The sequence below is a fragment of the Rutidosis leptorrhynchoides genome, chromosome 11, assembly GCF_046630445.1.
Source record: "Rutidosis leptorrhynchoides isolate AG116_Rl617_1_P2 chromosome 11, CSIRO_AGI_Rlap_v1, whole genome shotgun sequence".
NCBI lineage: Eukaryota > Viridiplantae > Streptophyta > Magnoliopsida > Asterales > Asteraceae > Rutidosis > Rutidosis leptorrhynchoides.
This window is the reverse complement of record NC_092343.1, coordinates 573741-596434: the sequence shown is the minus strand read 5'-3', so window position 1 is coordinate 596434 and position 22694 is coordinate 573741. Positions and strand designations below refer to the sequence as shown.

At 35.9% G+C, this 22694-nt stretch overlaps 1 protein-coding gene across 4 annotated transcripts; it reads left to right on the top strand.

The window, feature by feature from the left end:
• The first annotated feature begins 1931 nt into the window (after positions 1–1931).
• Positions 1932–4488, top strand: LOC139877071 (uncharacterized). 4 transcript variants are annotated; one of them, XM_071864479.1, is made up of 5 exons: positions 1932–2243; positions 2468–2522; positions 2739–2806; positions 2905–3372; positions 4093–4488. In XM_071864479.1, the coding sequence occupies exons 1-5, from the start codon at positions 1986–1988 to the stop codon at positions 4321–4323; spliced, it is 1080 nt and encodes a 359-aa protein (XP_071720580.1). In that variant the 5' UTR covers positions 1932–1985; the 3' UTR covers positions 4324–4488. The 4 variants fall into 4 exon arrangements, with proteins under 4 accessions (XP_071720580.1, XP_071720579.1, XP_071720577.1 ...); XM_071864478.1 differs by having other exon boundaries at positions 2649–2806; XM_071864476.1 differs by having other exon boundaries at positions 2643–2806.
• Positions 4489–22694: the final 18206 nt, after the last annotated feature.

The following is a 22694-nucleotide window of genomic DNA, read 5'->3' as shown; positions in this document are numbered from 1 at the left end:
ATTTGGGGAAAAAGGAGGAGCATTTTCATGACTTAGATAAATTCTTTGTAACATAAGTCTTTAAATATTACCGAATGATGCAAACGTCTTCCAGAGACCATTGGAATTAATATGAGCAGGAACGGGGGAAACAATTTCAATAATGAATGAATATTTGGTTTAGTTAATTAACGGGACGTCAAAGTTTGACACAAAGGGGCGTTAGTAGAATATTTGACGAGTGTTTGACATTTTCACTAGCCAATCAGAAATTAATATTAAATATATTTATTTATTTTTCTCACATTATTTCCAATCAGATTTTACCACATCACCTCACCAATATTTGACACAAGAACTTGACCTTAGAGTTAACGAATGTCAAATACTAACCATGCTACATCACCAAAAAATACACAATTTTTTTCCTGACATCACAATCACGGTTAATGGTGGTCTAATATCCTTCATTATTAAAATCATCATCTCCAAAAAACTTATATTTTCAAAATCCAACAGATCCACTTTTCTGACCGATATCTTTCTTCTCCGGCCACCGGCTTCCCGCCGGTGGTCCGGGAGTTCTCTTTTGTCGAGCTTCGTTTTCATTCACTATCCTTTATTACTCTCTCCGTCACTTGGCCGATATTTACATCGGTTTTTCTTCTTGTTTTACCTACCTCCGTCGTCATATCTCCACCTACCTTTTAGTCACCTGCTTTCTCTGTTGTCGTTGTGATGGTGTTGGTCGCTTTGGCCTCGTTGCGGTCTGGATCTTTAAGATCGTTTGTTTATTCCGGTCGAGTTCGTTTCATTTCAGATCCCAGATGTTCGTTTCATTTAATCGTTGTATCGTCGAGATTCCGTTCGAGATCTATGCTTTCAGTTGGTTTGGATCTACGATTCCAGTCGAGTTCAAGTGGGTGGCTTTCCGGTTGAGTTGGGTGGGTGATTTGGTTCGAGTTCGTTGCTTTGATTCCGGTGACTGTTTGTTTCGGGTTAGTGTTCTTTAGTTTCAACGGATCATGATGTGGGTGGCTCTCGGTTCGTGTTTCTTTGGGTGAGTTTCTTGCCTGATTCAACTTGCTGTCGAGTTCGTGGTTCAGGAGGTTTTCGTTGGTGAAATTAAGCCAGGGTATATTTAAGCATCGTCTCTTCTTCGTGCAATGTCACTACTTGATAGATTACATGATCGGACTGTTTGGTTTAAGTTTTTCGTGGGTTGTCGTCGTGGCCATTCTTTCCGTTTCATGTGTAATTTGCCTAGTGTTTGCTGATATTGTGCGTGATAGTTTTGTGTGTTTGATATTCCCTTTCATTTCGTTGGGTTAGGAATTGGTCTCGTGAGAATCGGTTTCGTGTGATGGAGAGTGTCGTGTTTAGGATTCGTGTTTTCGTAGGATTCGTGTTTGTTAGCATTCGGGTTGATTGTCGATTGAAATTGTATCGTTGTGATTTAATCGTTGTAATTTCTAGCGTCTTGCTGGTTTTTATTAGTAATATAATATAAATTGCCTTTCAAAAAAAATAAAAAATAAAAAAAAATATCCTTCATTATTTTGATGAAGCTATTCTTTAATATAATTCTTGAATTTTCGAGGGGAAGAAAAATAGATACAGATAGGGTTATGTTTAAAGTTGAAGCAAGTAAATTCGCAATTTCCGAAATAAAAGCACATGCAAGGGAAGGGAGCATTTAAGCTTGCCAAAAATAAGTGTGGAGTCACGCTACAAAAGCTCCTACTTATTTGGTTTTGAGATTCCAACTCTTTGTTACTAGTATATATTAAATTAAATTAAATAAAAAATAAAAAATAATAAAAAATATAATAATATTAATATTATAGTGATGGTGATATGGTTGATTAGGAGCCACCCACCTGGTACTTGATCCGTCCCTACAAACACAAACACACCCGGCCATTTTATCTCTACAAAACTTGACTTGAGAGGTACGGGCGGACAAAATTAAACCCCCGCAAGTCACTAGTGGAGTAATCAATTCAATGGAAGCCCTCCTCCTCATGGATTCTGCCTCATCTCTGAAACTATTGGGACAACACAACAACAACAACAACAAGTTTCTTTCTTTTAAACATCATGACTTCTTCACCAAATTATCACTTCACCACTCTTTTTGCTATTATTATTATAACAATAATAACAATCACAACAATAAAGACGTTCATTTCAATCTCTCTATCTCGGTTTCTTCAACACGTAGAGGTGTTCGCCCTGTTTATCTATCATCATCTCATACTCAGGTCCCCCGGCCCCTCTTTCTCTCTACAACTCTTAATTAATCAATTTTATTATTCTAAATGCTTCTTCTTTTTTTAGCATTCTGTAGAAAAGTGTCAAATTTAAAAGTTATTCTTTTGTTTTGCATTTTATAAAAAACCATAATACAAAGTACTACGTCTTTTAATAAATTTATTTATTATCGTACGTGTTGATCATTTCAAATGTGTTTATTAAATGAGCGCAGCTGGAGATTGATAAACATGAATTGCTGATACAAGAATCGCCAAACGGTCACACAAGTATGCAAAATCCATGTTAATACAGTATTAATTATTTATATTATTATTTCCATCAGGTTACAATTTTACATTACCATGGCTAATTTGTAAGCATATATAATATATATATGTTCCAAATAGAAGCAGATGCACAAACAGTTGGAGTAAAATTCCAGTTACAAAGAGAATGTTCGTTTGGACAGAACTTTTTATTAACAGGAGATGATCCTGTTTTAGGTTTGTGGGATCCCAACAATGCTATTCCATTGACTTGGTCAGATGGTCACTTATGGACTGTACATCTTGTAAGTTCAATTAATTCCAATTCCAATTTTGTCATCTTTGTTTCTCCAAGGCAGCAATATTCCTAAATGCTAGTAAAATTTTGGTTTTGTTCGATTAGGATATACCCATAGAAAAATGCATCAAATTTAAGTTCATTATGCAAGTAAGTGATGGAATATTTGAGTGGCAACCTGGTCCTGATCGGGTTCTTGAATGCTTCAAAACACACAAGATTATTACTGTATGTGAAGATTGGGAAGACCCTGATTTGCGTACAACAATTGAAACAGAAATCACACGGCCGGTTGATGAAGATAATGAAACGAGTGGTGTAGTCAATCAAGATTTGCCAGCAGAATCATTAGTCTGCGACTGCGTTAATGGGTACGAAACAAATATGTTGGAATCTGATGAAGAAGGGGTATCTGCTGTTCTAGTACCTGGTTTGAGTCAATATCAAGACGAGTCAGTCAATGAATTAGTTCCAGCTCATGTTGAACTAGATGAGTCTGTTAATGAAGCTGCTGCTTTGGTGTCAACAGGAGGGGCTGATGTTGCTGTAGACCTCAAAATTAAAATGACCGAGGTAAATGCTTAAATGCATGTGATTCTTTTTTAATTATATTATTACAGGTAGTCTCATGCATGAAAGTTGAATAATAAAAAAATATAGATTTTAGTGTTTTTTTTTTTTCAATGTTTTTTTTGCTTCGATTTTGTTTTTATAAATCAATCAATAATATCATTCGAGTTTTTTCCTTTGAACAATTCGTTTGATAGTTCTTATTCAAATTCATAGCAAACCATGTAAATCTTGAAATTTACTTGTAAAATCATCATACTGAAGTAAGATTAGTATATATGAATGGCTGGCTTTAATAATAAGAGATACTAGTATGAATGAAAGGGCATTTTCGGAGATGTACAATCTCTAACTTCCTTCGTCGTTAGTACATAGGATTCTTGAATATATAGCTAATACCAGAAGCATGTGGCTTTCTCGCTCTCTATCTAATGAAAACTACTTAGTACATGTCTTTTTGTCATTACCAGAACGACTAGTTAATGTAACTGTACCGGACATAATTAATTGTCCTTTAATATACGTCAAGCATAATACTGTTTGGTTTAAGTAAACTCGATCAAGTGATGTCTTTTTATTGATATTTGCGGTGTAACAAATTAACAATTCATAAGTGAAGAACGTCGTTGTAAATCTCAATCTAAGGTTTCTAGTATTCTTATACTATTTTATATTTTATACTGAACTGAATAAACACCTTCAATCAATTTCATCTCATCTCAGTTAGATCTAAAAGAGGATGCAAATACCACAAATTCAAATCCGAGACCCGAGATATCATCCATATATGAAAATCAAGATTCTTATGAGAACAAAGATCAAGATATGCAACAAGTAGCCGCCGAAGAACAGGATGATAAAGCTACACAAGCAATGAAATGTTTGCATCACAATGACAATCATTGGGGAAATAACCTAATGAAGAGACTTCTCAACATGTTTGGGGTTCAATAGGACTCCAAACACTTGGTTTGTTGTGTGTATATATCATTATCATCTTAATTAATTACTTGATGATCAATACCATCTAGTACTGTAGTTATACATATGCTTGGTTGAGTTGTGAGGAAATTTGTCTGATTTGTATGGTAACAAAAATTAGTCCCGCAATTTGAACTATCGGTAGGAACTATAATTTCATGGCCTATTTTACATCTCCAAAATCTATAGAAAGCTCATTGTACCAATAGACTAAAAAATATATAACGGGAGTACATAGAACATATAATAGTGTATGTGCATACTCAAATGGAGTTGGATGTTATAATTAAATGAATCTATACATATAAATTCGTATGAAGATCGATATTCTGTGTTTCAAAGTTGTTGAATATCCGTCACCTACATGCTCTTTCCTGTCACTCGTTTAAACATAGTCCAATGATAAATTCATTCACACTTTTAACAAATTCAGTTATCTTTACAAACATGTACCATACAAACATACAATGCACAAAAATTATGGTTTATCAAAAGTGTTGGTCACATCCAGAGGTTTACAGATTATAGAATTTGGTTTGCTTTGAGTGTTGGTTTACATTAAGTAATTAAGTTAAGAGACTGCGTACGCTATCAAATACTTCGTACTGGTATATCACTACTAGTACTATATTTTCTGCGTTGGAGACTCTAATTGTGCGCGGAATCATTCTTGATATGCCACGTGAGAATCTTTGACTAATTCTTAACCAGATATCAGTATACTATCATAGATTATATTATGGCCCACCTCAATTGTATCATGGGCACGGGTCCATTGGTATTTTTCGGATATAATAGTAACTGTTTTTAGTGGGCTAGGCCATATTAATCAATATTAATAGATACTCGTATAAGAGTATATTATAAGACCACACCCTATGGATACATTACCCGTCGTTATAAGCCCATGTGGCATTCATTACCCGTTTGGTGCCATAGGCACCAATTCATTATAGGTTTTAGTTATAGGATTTCACCATGGATTTAACGGAAGAAAGAGGGATAGTTATAGTAATTGTGGGTCCCAGTGGGTTTTTATTGTTGGACTTGATGCTTTATTGCTTGTACGTTGTATATTAAGAGGAGTATTGTTTTAGTCATGATAGAGAGTGTTTAGTCATGAGTTAGTTATAGGATATTGGTGTTGATGTGGCGCTGATGTGGAAGGTTAAGAGGATGAATAGTTTAGTTACGATAGGGAGTGGCCTAAACTGTTTCTCTCTTTAAAAATAATTCTCTCCCTAGATACACTCTTTCTTCACAGATCTACTTTCCTTCCAGCCGCCTAGATCCTTCCAATCGGTAATATCTCTTGCCGGTTAGTCGTCTGGTTCACAGGCCGTCACCGGCCACCGACATCTCGGCGTAGGTCCGGCTTTACTGCTTCTTGTGTTAATAGGGATCGTTCCCCTCCTACCCTTCTTCTCCGGCGACGGGCTTTTCTGTTCAGCTTTCCCAATCGTTCATCGGTGTCCAGGGGAAGATTCCGTGAAGTTTTTTCTTGGTATCTGGATTTCGTTTCAGTTTTGGGGGTGCTGATCTTAGGGTTTCGTCCATCAGGGTTGTGGGGTCGGTATGCTTGTTACTCTCGTCCTTCCCGCTCGAAGTTGTTGTTTGCTCTCTGTTGGTGAAGGTAGGCGACGAATTCCGGCGAAATTCTACTTTCACTTTTGGTAAGTTCTCGGTTCCGATTTGGGGTTTTGTGTAGTGACCCGAACTTTTCCATGTTTATATATATTAATTGAGATTGATATTTACATGATTAAATGTTTCCAACATGTTAAGCAATCAAACTTGTTAAGACTTGATTAATTGAAATATGTTTCATATAGACAATTGACCACCCAAGTTGACCGGTGATTCACGAACGTTAAAACTTGTAAAAACTATATGATGACATATATATGGATATATATATAGTTAACATGATACTATGATAAGTAAACATATCATTAAGTATATTAACAATGAACTACATATGTAAAAACAAGACTACTAACTTAATGATTTTTAAACGAGACATATATGTAACGATTATCGTTGTAAAGACATTTAATGTATATATATCATATTAAGAGATATTCATACATGATAATATCATGATAATATAATAATTTAAAATCTCATTTGATATTATAAACATTGGGTTAACAACATTTAACAAGATCGTTAACCTAAAGGTTTCAAAACAACACTTACATGTAACGACTAACGATGACTTAACGACTCAGTTAAAATGTATATACATGTAGTGTTTTAATATGTATTTATACACTTTTGAAAGACTTCAATACACTTATCAAAATACTTCTACTTAACAAAAATGCTTACAATTACATCCTCGTTCAGTTTCATCAACAATTCTACTCGTATGCACCCGTATTCGTACTCGTACAATACACAGCTTTTAGATGTATGTACTATTGGTATATACACTCCAATGATCAGCTCTTAGCAGCCCATGTGAGTCACCTAACACATGTGAGAACCATCATTTGGCAACTAGCATGAAATATCTCATAAAATTACAAAAATATGAGTAATCATTTATGACTTATTTACATGAAAACAAAATTACATATCCTTTATATCTAATCCATACACCAACGACCAAAAACACCTACAAACACTTTCATTCTTCAATTTTCTTCATCTAATTGATCTCTCTCAAGTTCTATCTTCAAGTTCTAAGTGTTCTTCATAAATTCCAAAAGTTCTAGTTTCATAAAATCAAGAATACTTTCAAGTTTGCTAGCTCACTTCCAATCTTGTAAGGTGATCATCCAACCTCAAGAAATCTTTGTTTCTTACAGTAGGTTATCATTCTAATACAAGGTAATAATCATATTCAAACTTTGGTTCAATTTCTATAACTATAACAATCTTATTTCAAGTGATGATCTTACTTGAACTTGTTTTCGTGTCATGATTCTGCTTCAAGAACTTCGAGCCATCCAAGGATCCATTGAAGCTAGATCCATTTTTCTCTTTTCCAGTAGGTTTATCCAAGGAACTTAAGGTAGTAATGATGTTCATAACATCATTCGATTCATACATATAAAGCTATCTTATTCGAAGGTTTAAACTTGTAATCACTAGAACATAGTTTAGTTAATTCTAAACTTGTTCGCAAACAAAAGTTAATCCTTCTAACTTGACTTTTAAAATCAACTAAACACATGTTCTATATCTATATGATATGCTAACTTAATGATTTAAAACCCGGAAACACGAAAAACACCGTAAAACCGGATTTACGCCGTCGTAGTAACACCGCGGGCTGTTTTGGGTTAGTTAATTAAAAACTATGATAAACTTTGATTTAAAAGTTGTTATTCAGAGAAAATGATTTTTATTATGAACATGAAACTATATCCAAAAATTATGGTTAAACTCAAAGTGGAAGTATGTTTTCTAAAATGGTCATCTAGACGTCGTTCTTTCGACTGAAATGACTACCTTTACAAAAATGACTTGTAACTTATTTTTTCGACTATAAACCTATACTTTTCTGTTTAGATTCATAAAATAGAGTTCAATATGAAACCATAGCAATTTGATTCACTCAAAACGGATTTAAAATGAAGAAGTTATGGGTAAAACAAGATTGGATAATTTTTCTCATTTTAGCTACGTGAAAATTGGTAACAAATCTATTCCAACCATTACTTAATCAACTTGTATTTTATATTATGTAATCTTGAGATACCATAGACACGTATACAATGTTTCGACCTATCATGTCGACACATCTATATATATTTCGGAACAACCTTAGACACTCTATATGTGAATGTTGGAGTTAGCTATACAGGGTTGAGGTTGATTCCAAAATATATATAGTTTGAGTTGTGATCAATACTGAGATACGTATACACTGGGTCGTGGATTGATTCAAGATAATATTTATCGATTTATTTCTGTACATCTAACTGTGGACAACTAGTTGTAGGTTACTAACGAGGACAGCTGACTTAATAAACTTAAAACATCAAAATATATTAAAAGTGTTATAAATATATTTTGAACATACTTTGATATATATGTATATATTGTTATAGGTTCGTGAATCAACCAGTGGCCAAGTCTTACTTCCCGACGAAGTAAAAATCTGTGAAAGTGAGTTATAGTCCCACTTTTAAAATCTAATATTTTTGGGATGAGAATACATGCAGGTTTTATAAATGATTTACAAAATAGACACAAGTACGTGAAACTACATTCTATGGTTGAATTATCAAAATCGAATATGCCCCTTTTTATTAAGTCTGGTAATCTAAGAATTAGGGAACAGACACCCTAATTGACGCGAATCCTAAAGATAGATCTATCGGGCCCAACAAGCCCCATCCAAAGTACCGGATGCTTTAGTACTTCGAAATTTATATCATATCCGAAGGGTGTCCCGGAATGATGGGGATATTCTTATATATGCATCTTGTTAATGTCGGTTACCAGGTGTTCACCATATGAATGATTTTTATCTCTATGTATGGGATGTGTATTGAAATATGAAATCTTGTGGTCTATTATTATGATTTGATATATATAGGTTAAACCTATAACTCACCAACATTTTTGTTGACGTTTTAAGCATGTTTATTCTCAGGTGATTATTAAGAGCTTCCGCTGTCGCATAGTTAAATAAGGACGAGATTTGGAGTCCATGCTTGTATGATATTGTGTAAAAACTGCATTCAAGAAACTTATTTTGTTGTAACATATTTGTATTGTAAACCATTATGTAATGGTCGTGTGTAAACAGGATATTTTAGATTATCATTATTTGATAATCTACGTAAAGCTTTTTAAAACCTTTATCTATGAAATAAAGGTTATGGTTTGTTTTAAAAATGAATGCAGTCTTTGAAAAACGTCTCATATAGAGGTCAAAACCTCGCAACGAAATCAATTAATATGGAACGTTTTTAATCAATAAGAACGGGACATTTCATTTTGGTCGTTTATGGTTGACTGGGCAGCGATTGTTGTGTAGTTTGTTGAAATCCGGTGGACTTCGGTGGTTTCCGGTGACATTTTTGCTGCCTTGCTACTGTTCCGTTGCTAACGGAGGTTGATGAGGTGGTTTGTGGTTGTTGGTGGCCTTGGTGTCGCTAACAATCACAGCCGGTCCTCGCCGGATGCTAATGGTGGCATATAGTGGTAGGCGGCTACGAATGGCGCTTGATGGTTTCCTGACGGCTTCTTGAGGCTGCCGGTGGCTGAAGGTAATTCAGGTTATTTTCCGGCTATTGACGGCCTTAGGAGGCTATCGGTTACCTTTGATTGCCTGAATCCGCGAGTTAGTTTCTGCTGGTGGCTGTAGGTGGTCGTCGGCGGGGACTGGATTCTGCGGTCACGGGTTTGTAAATCCTTCGCAAAATTCGATGATGATGGCCTGGCTTATATCAGTTTGGCTTTGTGATTTGCAATGTTTGGTTGCTGCTCCACTTCTGTGTTCATACTTTTCCCCATGCTTGTATGATATTGTGTAAAAACTGCATTCAAGAAACTTATTTTGTTGTAACATATTTGTATTGTAAACCATTATGTAATGGTTGTGTGTAAACAGGATATTTTAGATTATCATTATTTGATAATCTACGTAAAGTTTTTTTAAAACCTTTATCTATGAAATAAAGGTTATGGTTTGTTTTAAAAATAAATGCAGTCTTTGAAAAACGTCTCATATAGAGGTCAAAACCTCGCAACGAAATCAATTAATATGGAACGTTTTTAATCAATAAGAACGGGATATTTCAGTTGGTATCCGAGCGTTGGTCTTAGAGAACCAGAAAATTTGCATTAGTGTGTCTTATCGAGTTTGTTAGGATGCATTAGTGATTCTGGACTTCGACCGTGTTTTCTTTAAAAATGATTGCTTAACATTTTTGTTGGAAACTATATATTTTTAACATATGAATATTATGTGATATATTAATCTCTTAACGTGTTTGATATTATGTGATAGATGTCTACCTCTAGAACAAGTCCCATTGACTCACCTAATAATAATGAAGAGTCAAATGTAAATTGGAATGATTCATGGACTGATTCACAAGTTCCCGAAGAGGAACCGGAAGAAGAGTCGGAACCGGAAGAAGAATCGGAACCGGACGAAGAATCGGAACCGGAAGAAGAATCGGAACCGGTGGGGGAAATAATAAAACGGTTAAGTAAAAGAGAATCCTCAACCAACCGACCAAGGTTAATTATGGTCAATGGTGTTTCCGCCAAGGAAGCAAAATATTGGGAGGATTACCAATTCTCCGATGAATCGGATTCCGACGAGAATTCCAATGATGTTATAGAAATTACCCCAACTGAATTTAAAAAGGCAAAAGAAAATAATAAGGGAAAGTGCATAAAAATAGAGAAATCTAATTCCAACCCCGATGAACTTTATATGTATCGTCAACCCCCGAAGTTCTTAAGTTGTAACAATGACCCGGGAACCTCTAAACCACCAGGTTTTTCTAAACTAATGTGGACAACGACGGCTCGTATTAGGGGAACATCATATATCCCTAGAAACTTGGCAAAACGAACCAAAACTGAAGAAGAAGAAACGAGCGAGTCGGAATAAGATAGTTGTATTCGTGTGGTGTAATATATGTAATATAGTGTTCTTATGCTTTATGATATATGTAAAAATTGCTTGTATTAATAAGTATTTTTTTATGAATCTAACTCTTGTCTATTTTACAGTTTAAAAACACAAAATGGATAGACAACCCAATATTTTAAGAGACCTACCCGGAGACATGATTGATGAAATCTTGTCTAGAGTCGGCCAGAATTCCTCGGCACAACTATTTAAGGCGAGATCAGTTTGTAAGACATTCGAAGAACGTTCCAAGAATGTATTGGTTTATAAGAGACTTTCGTTTGAAAGATGGGGGATATCACATTGGGAAACCCATAAGTTACGATGTGTTTACTTTGACGCATATATTGCGGGGAACCCAAATGCTATTTTACGCAACGGGTTAAGAAATTATTTTGACTCAATATATCCGAATATTGGACTTCGTGATTTAGAAAAAGCGGCTAACATGCAACATAAAGAAGCATGTTATGCTTACGGATTAGTAATGTTCGCTTCTCACCAAAGTGAGAACAAGAACATCGGGCTACAACTATTAAACAAAACGTTCCCACAAGTGACGGAGTCGGTAATTGGGGTAAGAAATGAGGGTTTTAGATTGTTACGGGACTGTTGGACATTACGTAACCCTCGTCCCTTTGACGACGTTACAACACGCTGTCTTATCAACGGCCATAACGGTTATGTTCCACAAGACCAAGGATGGGAAGTAATCCTAGTAAAACCAGAATGCATGACTTGTTTCTGGACGTATGAATTACGTGTCTTTATTGCCTTTGCTGAACGACTTGTGTACTAGCTAGAATTATCTTCACAACCATCTTGTATCAAATTTATTGTGTGCTATATTTCATGCTATATGTAAAATAAGCGGTATTGTAAGTTTGTAAAATATTGTGTAAAAGTTTGAACGCGAAATATTATTATAATCAGTTTTTCATATAGAATTGTAGTAGTTGAATTGTATATTAGCTACTAAGTATGAACTTAACGGGTAGGTACTACCCGAATTTAAACTTATAAAACGCTAATATGAAGAAAAAGCTTTTATAAATGAGTTCATATTATGCTACGAAATACTATTAACTACTCTTAATATTCTGTATGATTAACTTGTTCCATTTGACTATTTTGAAGGAAATGGCACCGACTACTCGACACACCGTGAATATGAATGAAGAGGAATTCCGTGCTTTTCTAGCTTCAAACATAGCCGCAGTACAGGCTGCGCTACATACCAACAATAACCTTGGATCTAGCAGTACAGGAAATCGTGTAGGATGCACCTACAAAGAATTCACTGCCTGCAAACCTTTGGAATTTGATGGAACCGAAGGACCGATCGGATTGAAACGGTGGACCGAGAAGGTTGAATCGGTGTTTGCCATAAGTAAGTGTACTGAAGAGGACAAAGTGAAGTACGCTACGCATACCTTCACAGGTTCTGCGTTAACATGGTGGAATACCTATCTAGAGCAAGTGGGACAAGATGATGCGTACGCACTACCGTGGTCAGCATTCAAGCACTTGATGAACGAGAAGTACCGTCCCAGAACCGAGGTCAATAAGCTCAAGACAGAACTTAGAGGGTTACGAACCCAAGGATTTGATATTACCACGTACGAAAGACGATTCACAGAATTGTGCTTATTGTGTCCGGGAGCATTCGAAGATGAGGAAGAGAAGATCGACGCATTTGTGAAAGGATTACCGGAAAGAATCCAAGAAGATATAAGTTCACACGAGCCCGCCTCTATACAACAGGCATGTAGAATGGCTCACAAACTAGTGAACCAGATTGAAGAAAGAATTAAAGAACAGACTGCTGAAGAGGCCAATGTGAAGCAAGTCAAAAGAAAGTGGGAGGAAAACGGTGATAAGAATCACCAATACAACAACAACATCAATTACAACAATAATCGCAACAATTATCCCAACAATCGCAACATCAATCGCAACTACAACAAACGGCCCAACAATAACAACAACAACAACAGCAACAGCAACTACAACAATCATCCCAACAACAATAATAACCGCAACAACAACAACAATCAGAAGCAGCTATGCCAAAGGTGTGAAAAGTATCACTCGGGGTTCTGCACCAAATTTTGCAACAAGTGTAAAAGAAATGGTCATAGCGCGGTGAAGTGTGAGGTCTACGGACCAGGGGTTAATAGAAAGAAAGAAACAAATGGTGTCGAAACAAGTAATGGCGGAGCAAGTAGTGTCGGAGCAAGTTATGCCAATGTAGTTTGTTATAAATGTGGAAAACCGGGCCACATTATTAGAAATTGCCCGAACCAGGAGAACACGAATGGACAAGGCCGTGGAAGAGTTTTCAATATTAATGCGGCAGAGGCACAGGAAGACCCGGAGCTTGTTACGGGTACGTTTCTTATTGACAATAAATCTGCTTACGTTTTATTTGATTCGGGTGCGGATAGAAGCTATATGAGTAGAGATTTTTGTGCTAAATTAAGTTGTCCATTGACGCCTTTGGATAGTAAATTTTTACTCGAATTAGCAAATGGTAAATTAATTTCAGCAGATAATATATGTCGGAATCGAGAAATTAAACTGGTTAGCGAAACATTTAAGATTGATTTGATACCAGTAGAGTTAGGGAGTTTTGATGTGATAATCGGTATGGACTGGTTGAAAGAAGTGAAAGCGGAGATCGTTTGTTACAAAAATGCAATTCGCATTATACGAGAAAAAGGAAAACCCTTAATGGTGTACGGAGAAAAGGGCAACACGAAGCTACATCTTATTAGTAATTTGAAGGCACAAAAACTAATAAGAAAAGGTTGCTATGCTGTTCTAGCACACGTTGAGAAAGTACAAACTGAAGAAAAGAGCATCAATGATGTTCTCATTGCAAAAGAATTTCCCGATGTATTTCCGAAAGAATTACCGGGATTACCCCCACATCGATCCGTTGAATTTCAAATAGATCTTGTACCAGGAGCTGCACCAATAGCTCGTGCTCCTTACAGACTCGCACCCAGCGAGATGAAAGAACTGCAAAGCCAATTACAAGAACTTTTAGAGCGTGGTTTCATTCGACCAAGCACATCACCATGGGGAGCTCCTGTTTTGTTTGTCAAGAAGAAAGATTGTACATTCAGGTTGTGTATCGACTACCGAGAGTTGAAAAAACTTACCATCAAGAACCGCTACCCACTACCGAGAATCGATGACTTATTTGATCAACTACAAGGCTCGTCTGTTTATTCAAAGATTGACTTACGTTCCGGGTATCATCAAATGCGGGTGAAAGAAGATGATATTCCAAAGACTGCTTTCAGAACACGTTACGGTCATTACGAGTTTATGGTCATGCCGTTTGGTTTAACTAATGCACCAGCTGTGTTCATGCACCTTATGAACCGAGTGTGTGGACCATACCTTGACAAGTTTGTCATTGTTTTCATTGATGACATACTTATTTACTCAAAGAATGACCAAGAAAACGGTGAACATTTGAGAAAGGTGTTAGAAGTATTGAGGAAGGAAGAATTGTACGCTAAGTTTTCAAAGTGTGCATTTTGGTTGGAAGAAGTTCAATTCCTCGGTCACATAGTGAACAAAGAAGGTATTAAGGTGGATCCGGCAAAGATAGAAACTGTTGAAAAGTGGGAAACCCCGAAAACTCCGAAACACATACGCCAGTTTTTAGGACTAGCTGGTTACTACAGAAGGTTCATCCAAGACTTTTCCAGAATAGCAAAACCCTTGACTGCATTAACGCATAAAGGGAAGAAATTTGAATGGAATGATGAACAAGAGAAAGCGTTTCAGTTATTGAAGAAAAAGCTAACTACGGCACCTATATTGTCATTGCCTGAAGGGAATGATGATTTTGTGATTTATTGTGATGCATCAAAGCAAGGTCTCGGTTGTGTATTAATGCAACGAACGAAGGTGATTGCTTATGCGTCTAGACAATTGAAGATTCACGAACAAAATTATACGACGCATGATTTGGAATTAGGCGCGGTTGTTTTTGCATTAAAGACTTGGAGGCACTACTTATATGGGGTCAAAAGTATTATATATACCGACCACAAAAGTCTTCAACACATATTTAACCAGAAACAACTGAATATGAGGCAGCGTAGGTGGATTGAATTATTGAATGATTACGACTTTGAGATTCGTTACCACCCAGGGAAGGCAAATGTGGTAGCCGATGCCTTGAGTAGGAAGGACAGAGAACCCATTCGAGTAAAATCTATGAATATAATGATTCATAATAACCTTACTACTCAAATAAAGGAGGCGCAACAAGGAGTTTTAAAAGAGGGAAATTTAAAGGATGAAATACCCAAAGGATCGGAGAAGTATCTTAATATTCGGGAAGACGGAACCCGGTATAGGGCTGAAAGGATTTGGGTACCAAAATTTGGAGATATGAGAGAAATGGTACTTAGAGAAGCTCATAAAACCAGATACTCAATACATCCTGGAACGGGGAAGATGTACAAGGATCTCAGGAAATATTTTTGGTGGCCGGGTATGAAAGCCGATGTTGCTAAATACGTAGGAGAATGTTTGACGTGTTCTAAGGTCAAAGCTGAGCATCAGAAACCATCAGGTCTACTTCAACAACCCGAAATCCCAGAATGGAAATGGGAAAACATTACCATGGATTTCATCACTAAATTGCCAAGGACTGCAAGTGGTTTTGATACTATTTCGGTAATAGTTGATCATCTCACCAAATCAGCACACTTCCTGCCAATAAGAGAAGATGACAAGATGGAGAAGTTAGCACGACTGTATTTGAAGGAAGTCATATCCAGACATGGAATACCAATCTCTATTATCTCTGATAGGGATGGCAGATTTATTTCAAGATTCTGGCAGACATTACAGCAAGCATTAGGAACTCGTCTAGACATGAGTACTGCCTATCATCTACAAACTGATGGGCAGAGCGAAAGGACGATACAAACGCTTGAAGACATGCTACGAGCATGTGTTATTGATTTCGGAAACAGTTGGGATCGACATCTACCGTTAGCAGAATTTTCCTACAACAACAGCTACCATTCAAGCATTGAGATGGCGCCGTTTGAAGCACTTTATGGTAGAAAGTGCAGGTCTCCGATTTGTTGGAGTGAAGTGGGGGATAGACAGATTACGGGTCCGGAGATTATACAAGAAACTACCGAGAAGATCATCCAAATTCAACAACGGTTGAAAACTGCCCAAAGTCGACAAAAGAGCTACGCTGACATTAAAAGAAAAGATATAGAATTTGAAATTGGAGAGATGGTCATGCTTAAAGTTGCACCTTGAAAAGGCGTTGTTCGATTTGGTAAACGAGGGAAATTAAATCCAAGGTATATTGGACCATTCAAGATTATTGATCGTGTCGGACCAGTAGCTTACCGACTTGAGTTACCTCAACAACTGGCGGCTGTACATAACACTTTCCACGTCTCGAATTTGAAGAAATGTTTTGCTAAAGAAGATCTCACTATTCCGTTAGATGAAATCCAAATCAACGAAAAACTTCAATTCATCGAAGAACCCGTCGAAATAATGGATCGTGAGGTTAAAAGACTTAAGCAAAACAAGATACCAATTGTTAAGGTTCGATGGAATGCTCGTAGAGGACCCGAGTTTACCTGGGAGCATGAAGATCAGATGAAGAAGAAATACCCACATCTATTTCCAGAAGATTCGTCAACACCTTCAACAGCTTAAAATTTCGGGACGAAATTTATTTAACGGGTAGGTACTGTAGTGACCCGAACTTTTCCATGTTTATATATATTAATTGAGATTGATATTTACATGATTAAATGTTTCCAACATGTTAAGCAATCAAACTTGTTAAGACTTGATTAATTGAAATATGTTTCATATAGACAATTGACCACCCAAGTTGACCGGTGATTCACGAACGTTAAAACTTGTAAAAACTATATGATGACATATATATGGATATATATATAGTTAACATGATACTATGATAAGTAAACATATCATTAAGTATATTAACAATGAACTACATATGTAAAAACAAGACTACTAACTTAATGATTTTTAAACGAGACATATATGTAACGATTATCGTTGTAAAGACATTTAATGTATATATATCATATTAAGAGATATTCATACATGATAATATCATGATAATATAATATAAAATCTCATTTGATATTATAAACATTGGGTTAACAACATTTAACAAGATCGTTAACCTAAAGGTTTCAAAACAACACTTACATGTAACGACTAACGATGACTTAACGACTCAGTTAAAATGTATATACATGTAGTGTTTTAATATGTATTTATACACTTTTGAAAGACTTCAATACACTTATCAAAATACTTCTACTTAACAAAAATGCTTACAATTACATCCTCGTTCAGTTTCATCAACAATTCTACTCGTATGCACCCGTATTCGTACTCGTACAATACACAGCTTTTAGATGTATGTACTATTGGTATATACACTCCAATGATCAGCTCTTAGCAGCCCATGTGAGTCACCTAACACATGTGGGAACCATCATTTGGCAACTAGCATGAAATATCTCATAAAATTACAAAAATATGAGTAATCATTTATGACTTATTTACATGAAAACAAAATTACATATCCTTTATATCTAATCCATACACCAACGACCAAAAACACCTACAAACACTTTCATTCTTCAATTTTCTTCATCTAATTGATCTCTCTCAAGTTCTATCTTCAAGTTCTAAGTGTTCTTCATAAATTCCAAAAGTTCTAGTTTCATAAAATCAAGAATACTTTCAAGTTTGCTAGCTCACTTCCAATCTTGTAAGGTGATCATCCAACCTCAAGAAATCTTTGTTTCTTACAGTAGGTTATCATTCTAATACAAGGTAATAATCATATTCAAACTTTGGTTCAATTTCTATAACTATAACAATCTTATTTCAAGTGATGATCTTACTTGAACTTGTTTTCGTGTCATGATTCTGCTTCAAGAACTTCGAGCCATCCAAGGATCCATTGAAGCTAGATCCATTTTTCTCTTTTCCAGTAGGTTTATCCAAGGAACTTAAGGTAGTAATGATGTTCATAACATCATTCGATTCATACATATAAAGCTATCTTATTCGAAGGTTTAAACTTGTAATCACTAGAACATAGTTTAGTTAATTCTAAACTTGTTCGCAAACAAAAGTTAATCCTTCTAACTTGACTTTTAAAATCAACTAAACACATGTTCTATATCTATATGATATGCTAACTTAATGATTTAAAACCTGGAAACACGAAAAACACCGTAAAACCGGATTTACGCCGTCGTAGTAACACCGCGGGCTGTTTTGGGTTAGTTAATTAAAAACTATGATAAACTTTGATTTAAAAGTTGTTATTCAGAAAAAATGATTTTTATTATGAACATGAAACTATATCCAAAAATTATGGTTAAACTCAAAGTGGAAGTATGTTTTCTAAAATGGTCATCTAGACGTCGTTCTTTCGACTGAAATGACTACCTTTACAAAAATGACTTGTAACTTATTTTTCCGACTATAAACCTATACTTTTCTGTTTAGATTCATAAAATAGAGTTCAATATGAAACCATAGCAATTTGATTCACTCAAAACGGATTTAAAATGAAGAAGTTATGGGTAAAACAAGATTGGATAATTTTTCTCATTTTAGCTACGTGAAAATTGGTAACAAATCTATTCCAACCATTACTTAATCAACTTGTATTGTATATTATGTAATCTTGAGATACCATAGACACGTATACAATGTTTCGACCTATCATGTCGACACATCTATATATATTTCGGAACAACCATAGACACTCTATATGTGAATGTTGGAGTTAGCTATACAGGGTTGAGGTTGATTCCAAAATATATATAGTTTGAGTTGTGATCAATACTGAGATACGTATACACTGGGTCGTGGATTGATTCAAGATAATATTTATCGATTTATTTCTGTACATCTAACTGTGGACAACTAGTTGTAGGTTACTAACGAGGACAGCTGACTTAATAAACTTAAAACATCAAAATATATTAAAAGTGTTGTAAATATATTTTGAACATACTTTGATATATATGTATATATTGTTATAGGTTCGTGAATCAACCAGTGGCCAAGTCTTACTTACCGACGAAGTAAAAATCTGTGAAAGTGAGTTATAGTCCCACTTTTAAAATCTAATATTTTTGGGATGAGAATACATGCAGGTTTTATAAATGATTTACAAAATAGACACAAGTACGTGAAACTACATTCTATGGTTGAATTATCAAAATCGAATATGCCCCTTTTTATTAAGTCTGGTAATCTAAGAATTAGGGAACAGACACCCTAATTGACGCGAATCCTAAAGATAGATCTATCGGGCCCAACAAGCCCCATCCAAAGTACCGGATGCTTTAGTACTTCGAAATTTATATCATATCCGAAGGGTGTCCCGGAATGATGGGGATATTCTTATATATGCATCTTGTTAATGTCGGTTACCAGGTGTTCACCATATGAATGATTTTTATCTCTATGTATGGGATGTGTATTGAAATATGAAATCTTGTGGTCTATTATTATGATTTGATATATATAGGTTAAACCTATAACTCACCAACATTTTTGTTGACGTTTTAAGCATGTTTATTCTCAGGTGATTATTAAGAGCTTCCGCTGTCGCATAGTTAAATAAGGACGAGATTTGGAGTCCATGCTTGTATGATATTGTGTAAAAACTGCATTCAAGAAACTTATTTTGTTGTAACATATTTGTATTGTAAACCATTATGTAATGGTCGTGTGTAAACAGGATATTTTAGATTATCATTATTTGATAATCTACGTAAAGCTTTTTAAAACCTTTATCTATGAAATAAAGGTTATGGTTTGTTTTAAAAATGAATGCAGTCTTTGAAAAACGTCTCATATAGAGGTCAAAACCTCGCAACGAAATCAATTAATATGGAACGTTTTTAATCAATAAGAACGGGACATTTCATTTTAGTCGTTTATGGTTGACTGGGCAGCGATTGTTGTGTAGTTTGTTGAAATCCGGTGGACTTCGGTGGTTTCCGGTGACATTTTTGCTGCCTTGCTACTGTTCCGTTGCTAACGGCGGTTGATGAGGTGGTTTGTGGTTGTTGGTGGCCTTGGTGTCGCTAACAATCACAGCCGGTCCTCGCCGGATGCTAATGGTGGCATATAGTGGTAGGCGGCTACGAATGGCGCTTGATGGTTTCCTGACGGCTTCTTGAGGCTGCCGGTGGCTGAAGGTAATTCAGGTTATTTTCCGGCTATTGACGGCCTTAGGAGGCTATCGGTTACCTTTGATTGCCTGAATCCGCGAGTTAGTTTCTGCTGGTGGCTGTAGGTGGTCGTCGGCGGGGACTGGATTCTGCGGTCACGGGTTTGTAAATCCTTCGCAAAATTCGATGATGATGGCCTGGCTTATATCAGTTTGGCTTTGTGATTTGCAATGTTTGGTTGCTGCTCCACTTCTGTGTTCATACTTTTCCCCATAGTCGAGTCTATTCAGGTGGACCCGCTGTCGTTGTCGACGTATGTTGACTTATTTGACCTCAGAAAATTGATGTTTATTGGGGTGTTTCTCTCGGGGTCCTTTTCTCCACTCGAATGGGGATTTGATCTTATTCGACGGGCTTATGGTTCTCTGGTTTAGGAGTTTTTACGAGGTTTTTCAGGTACGAGAGGTTACTTTGATTTGTAGGCCTCGGGTTAGGTGCTACTAGAGTGCCCGATGTTCATTTTAGTTGTGCGGCTTTTGAGTAGTTGTGATTACGATGTTAGATACGAGCTTGGTTTTATGTATTTTTTAGATTTAGGTTTGGTGGTTATTCGTATGTATTGTCATTTACATTTTCAATGTGCTCGCTCTCTTTTACGATCAGAGCGAGACCTTTCAATTTTTAGTTGTTCGTGTGTACCACCGGATCTTTACGATCTTTATATATATATTGTTGGGGGAGAATGTGGGTTAACATGGGATTATGTTTAATGACTATACTAATCTTAACCCATAACAATAAGTGTTTTGATGATGACATATGCACATAACTAAAGGTGATGGTAGACATCTTGACATAAATCATCAAGTTCACTAATCCGCACTTGATCTAGCAAAAGACCAAAAACCAAAGAAAGCCTAAAATGAGAAACATGGAACACAGCTAAACCACGGTCGATCGCAGGTCAGACCCTGGAGACCTGTACCCAGATTTACGAAATCGGGGATGCACGGTCGACTCCAAGGCTGATCGTGGGTCGACCGCAGAAACCTCTGTTTAATTTTTGATCGAAAAATGTTTGACCACTTCCGGGCATCTATAATTTATGAAACATATTCAAACATACTTAGGATAGTTGCCTCCTTCATTCCCAAAGGAGTTTTGGGCACTAGAACACTAATTTTGGTTAATCACGCCTAATGACACCTTAATGACGATTAAGCCTAGATTAAGGAAAACACATAAGTGTTATAGGAAAACATGTACATCTAAAATATTTCTAGACATTCTTAGGATGGTCACCAAGTCTCAACCAAGAAGTGCTCTTTCCTTGTACATGTATTGGATATTAATGTATGCTTATACATTAATCTTGCAAATGCCACTTTGCAAGTAAAACTTACTTAGTCTTAGTTTAATACTACGATATCAGTATATGCTTTATTCTAAGATTACTTAATTATCTCTTTCTAGTCCTTACATGAACATTACTTGACTACTTGTTTTTAGCACATGTGTATTACTTGACTAAGTACTAAGTACTAAATGATATGTAGTAAGTTAATATGTATATGTGACACACCGTACTTTTTTTTTAAGTTACAGCGAAAGTATTTAAAGCATATAATATTCATATGTTAGAATACAACTGGTGTTACTTTTCAAAACAGTTATACATAGTATATTAAACATCAAAGTTCTTTAGTGTGTCAAACATAACCCAAGCACGATTATCTTCTCCCGTCCCTAGCATGCAAAACAATATAACCTGCAGGGGAGAAAATGTGGGGGATTAGAATAACGCTAAGTGAATGAGATATCCCAACAGATATTACTATCAAGTACCAAGCCTAGCCTTTAGGGATCATGGATCTGGTCATGGGCATGTGGACATAGCTTTACATAGCTATCATATAATATAGCATTACACATCGGTAACATACAGAGCTAGGCAAATAATCAGCTAATAGAGCAGCAATAGCATTAACAAGCTATTCACTAAAGGCATCAAAGTCACTACACTAACATAGCCTTTCATAGCTATACAATAAGGTATCCATAGCTCTACACATCTATTCACTATGTATCAATAGCTCTACATGACTATTCACTCTCATAGTGCTAACGGCTACACATAGCACTAACTGTGTAAAGACCCGTCCTAATCCATCTGGACGAATACATTACATTTGATTACATCGCGAGGTACTTGACCTCTATATGATATATTTTACAAACATTGCATTCGTTTTTAAAAGACAAACTTTCATTACATCGAAAGTTGACGGCATGCATACCATTTCATAATACATCTAACTATAATTGACTTAATAATAATCTTGATGAACTCAACGACTCGAATGCAACGTCTTTTGAAATATGTCATGAATGACTTCAAGTAATATCTCTAATATGAGCAAAGAAGATTTCTTTCATACCTGAGAATAAACATGCTTTAAAGTGTCAACCAAAAGGTTGGTGAGTTCATT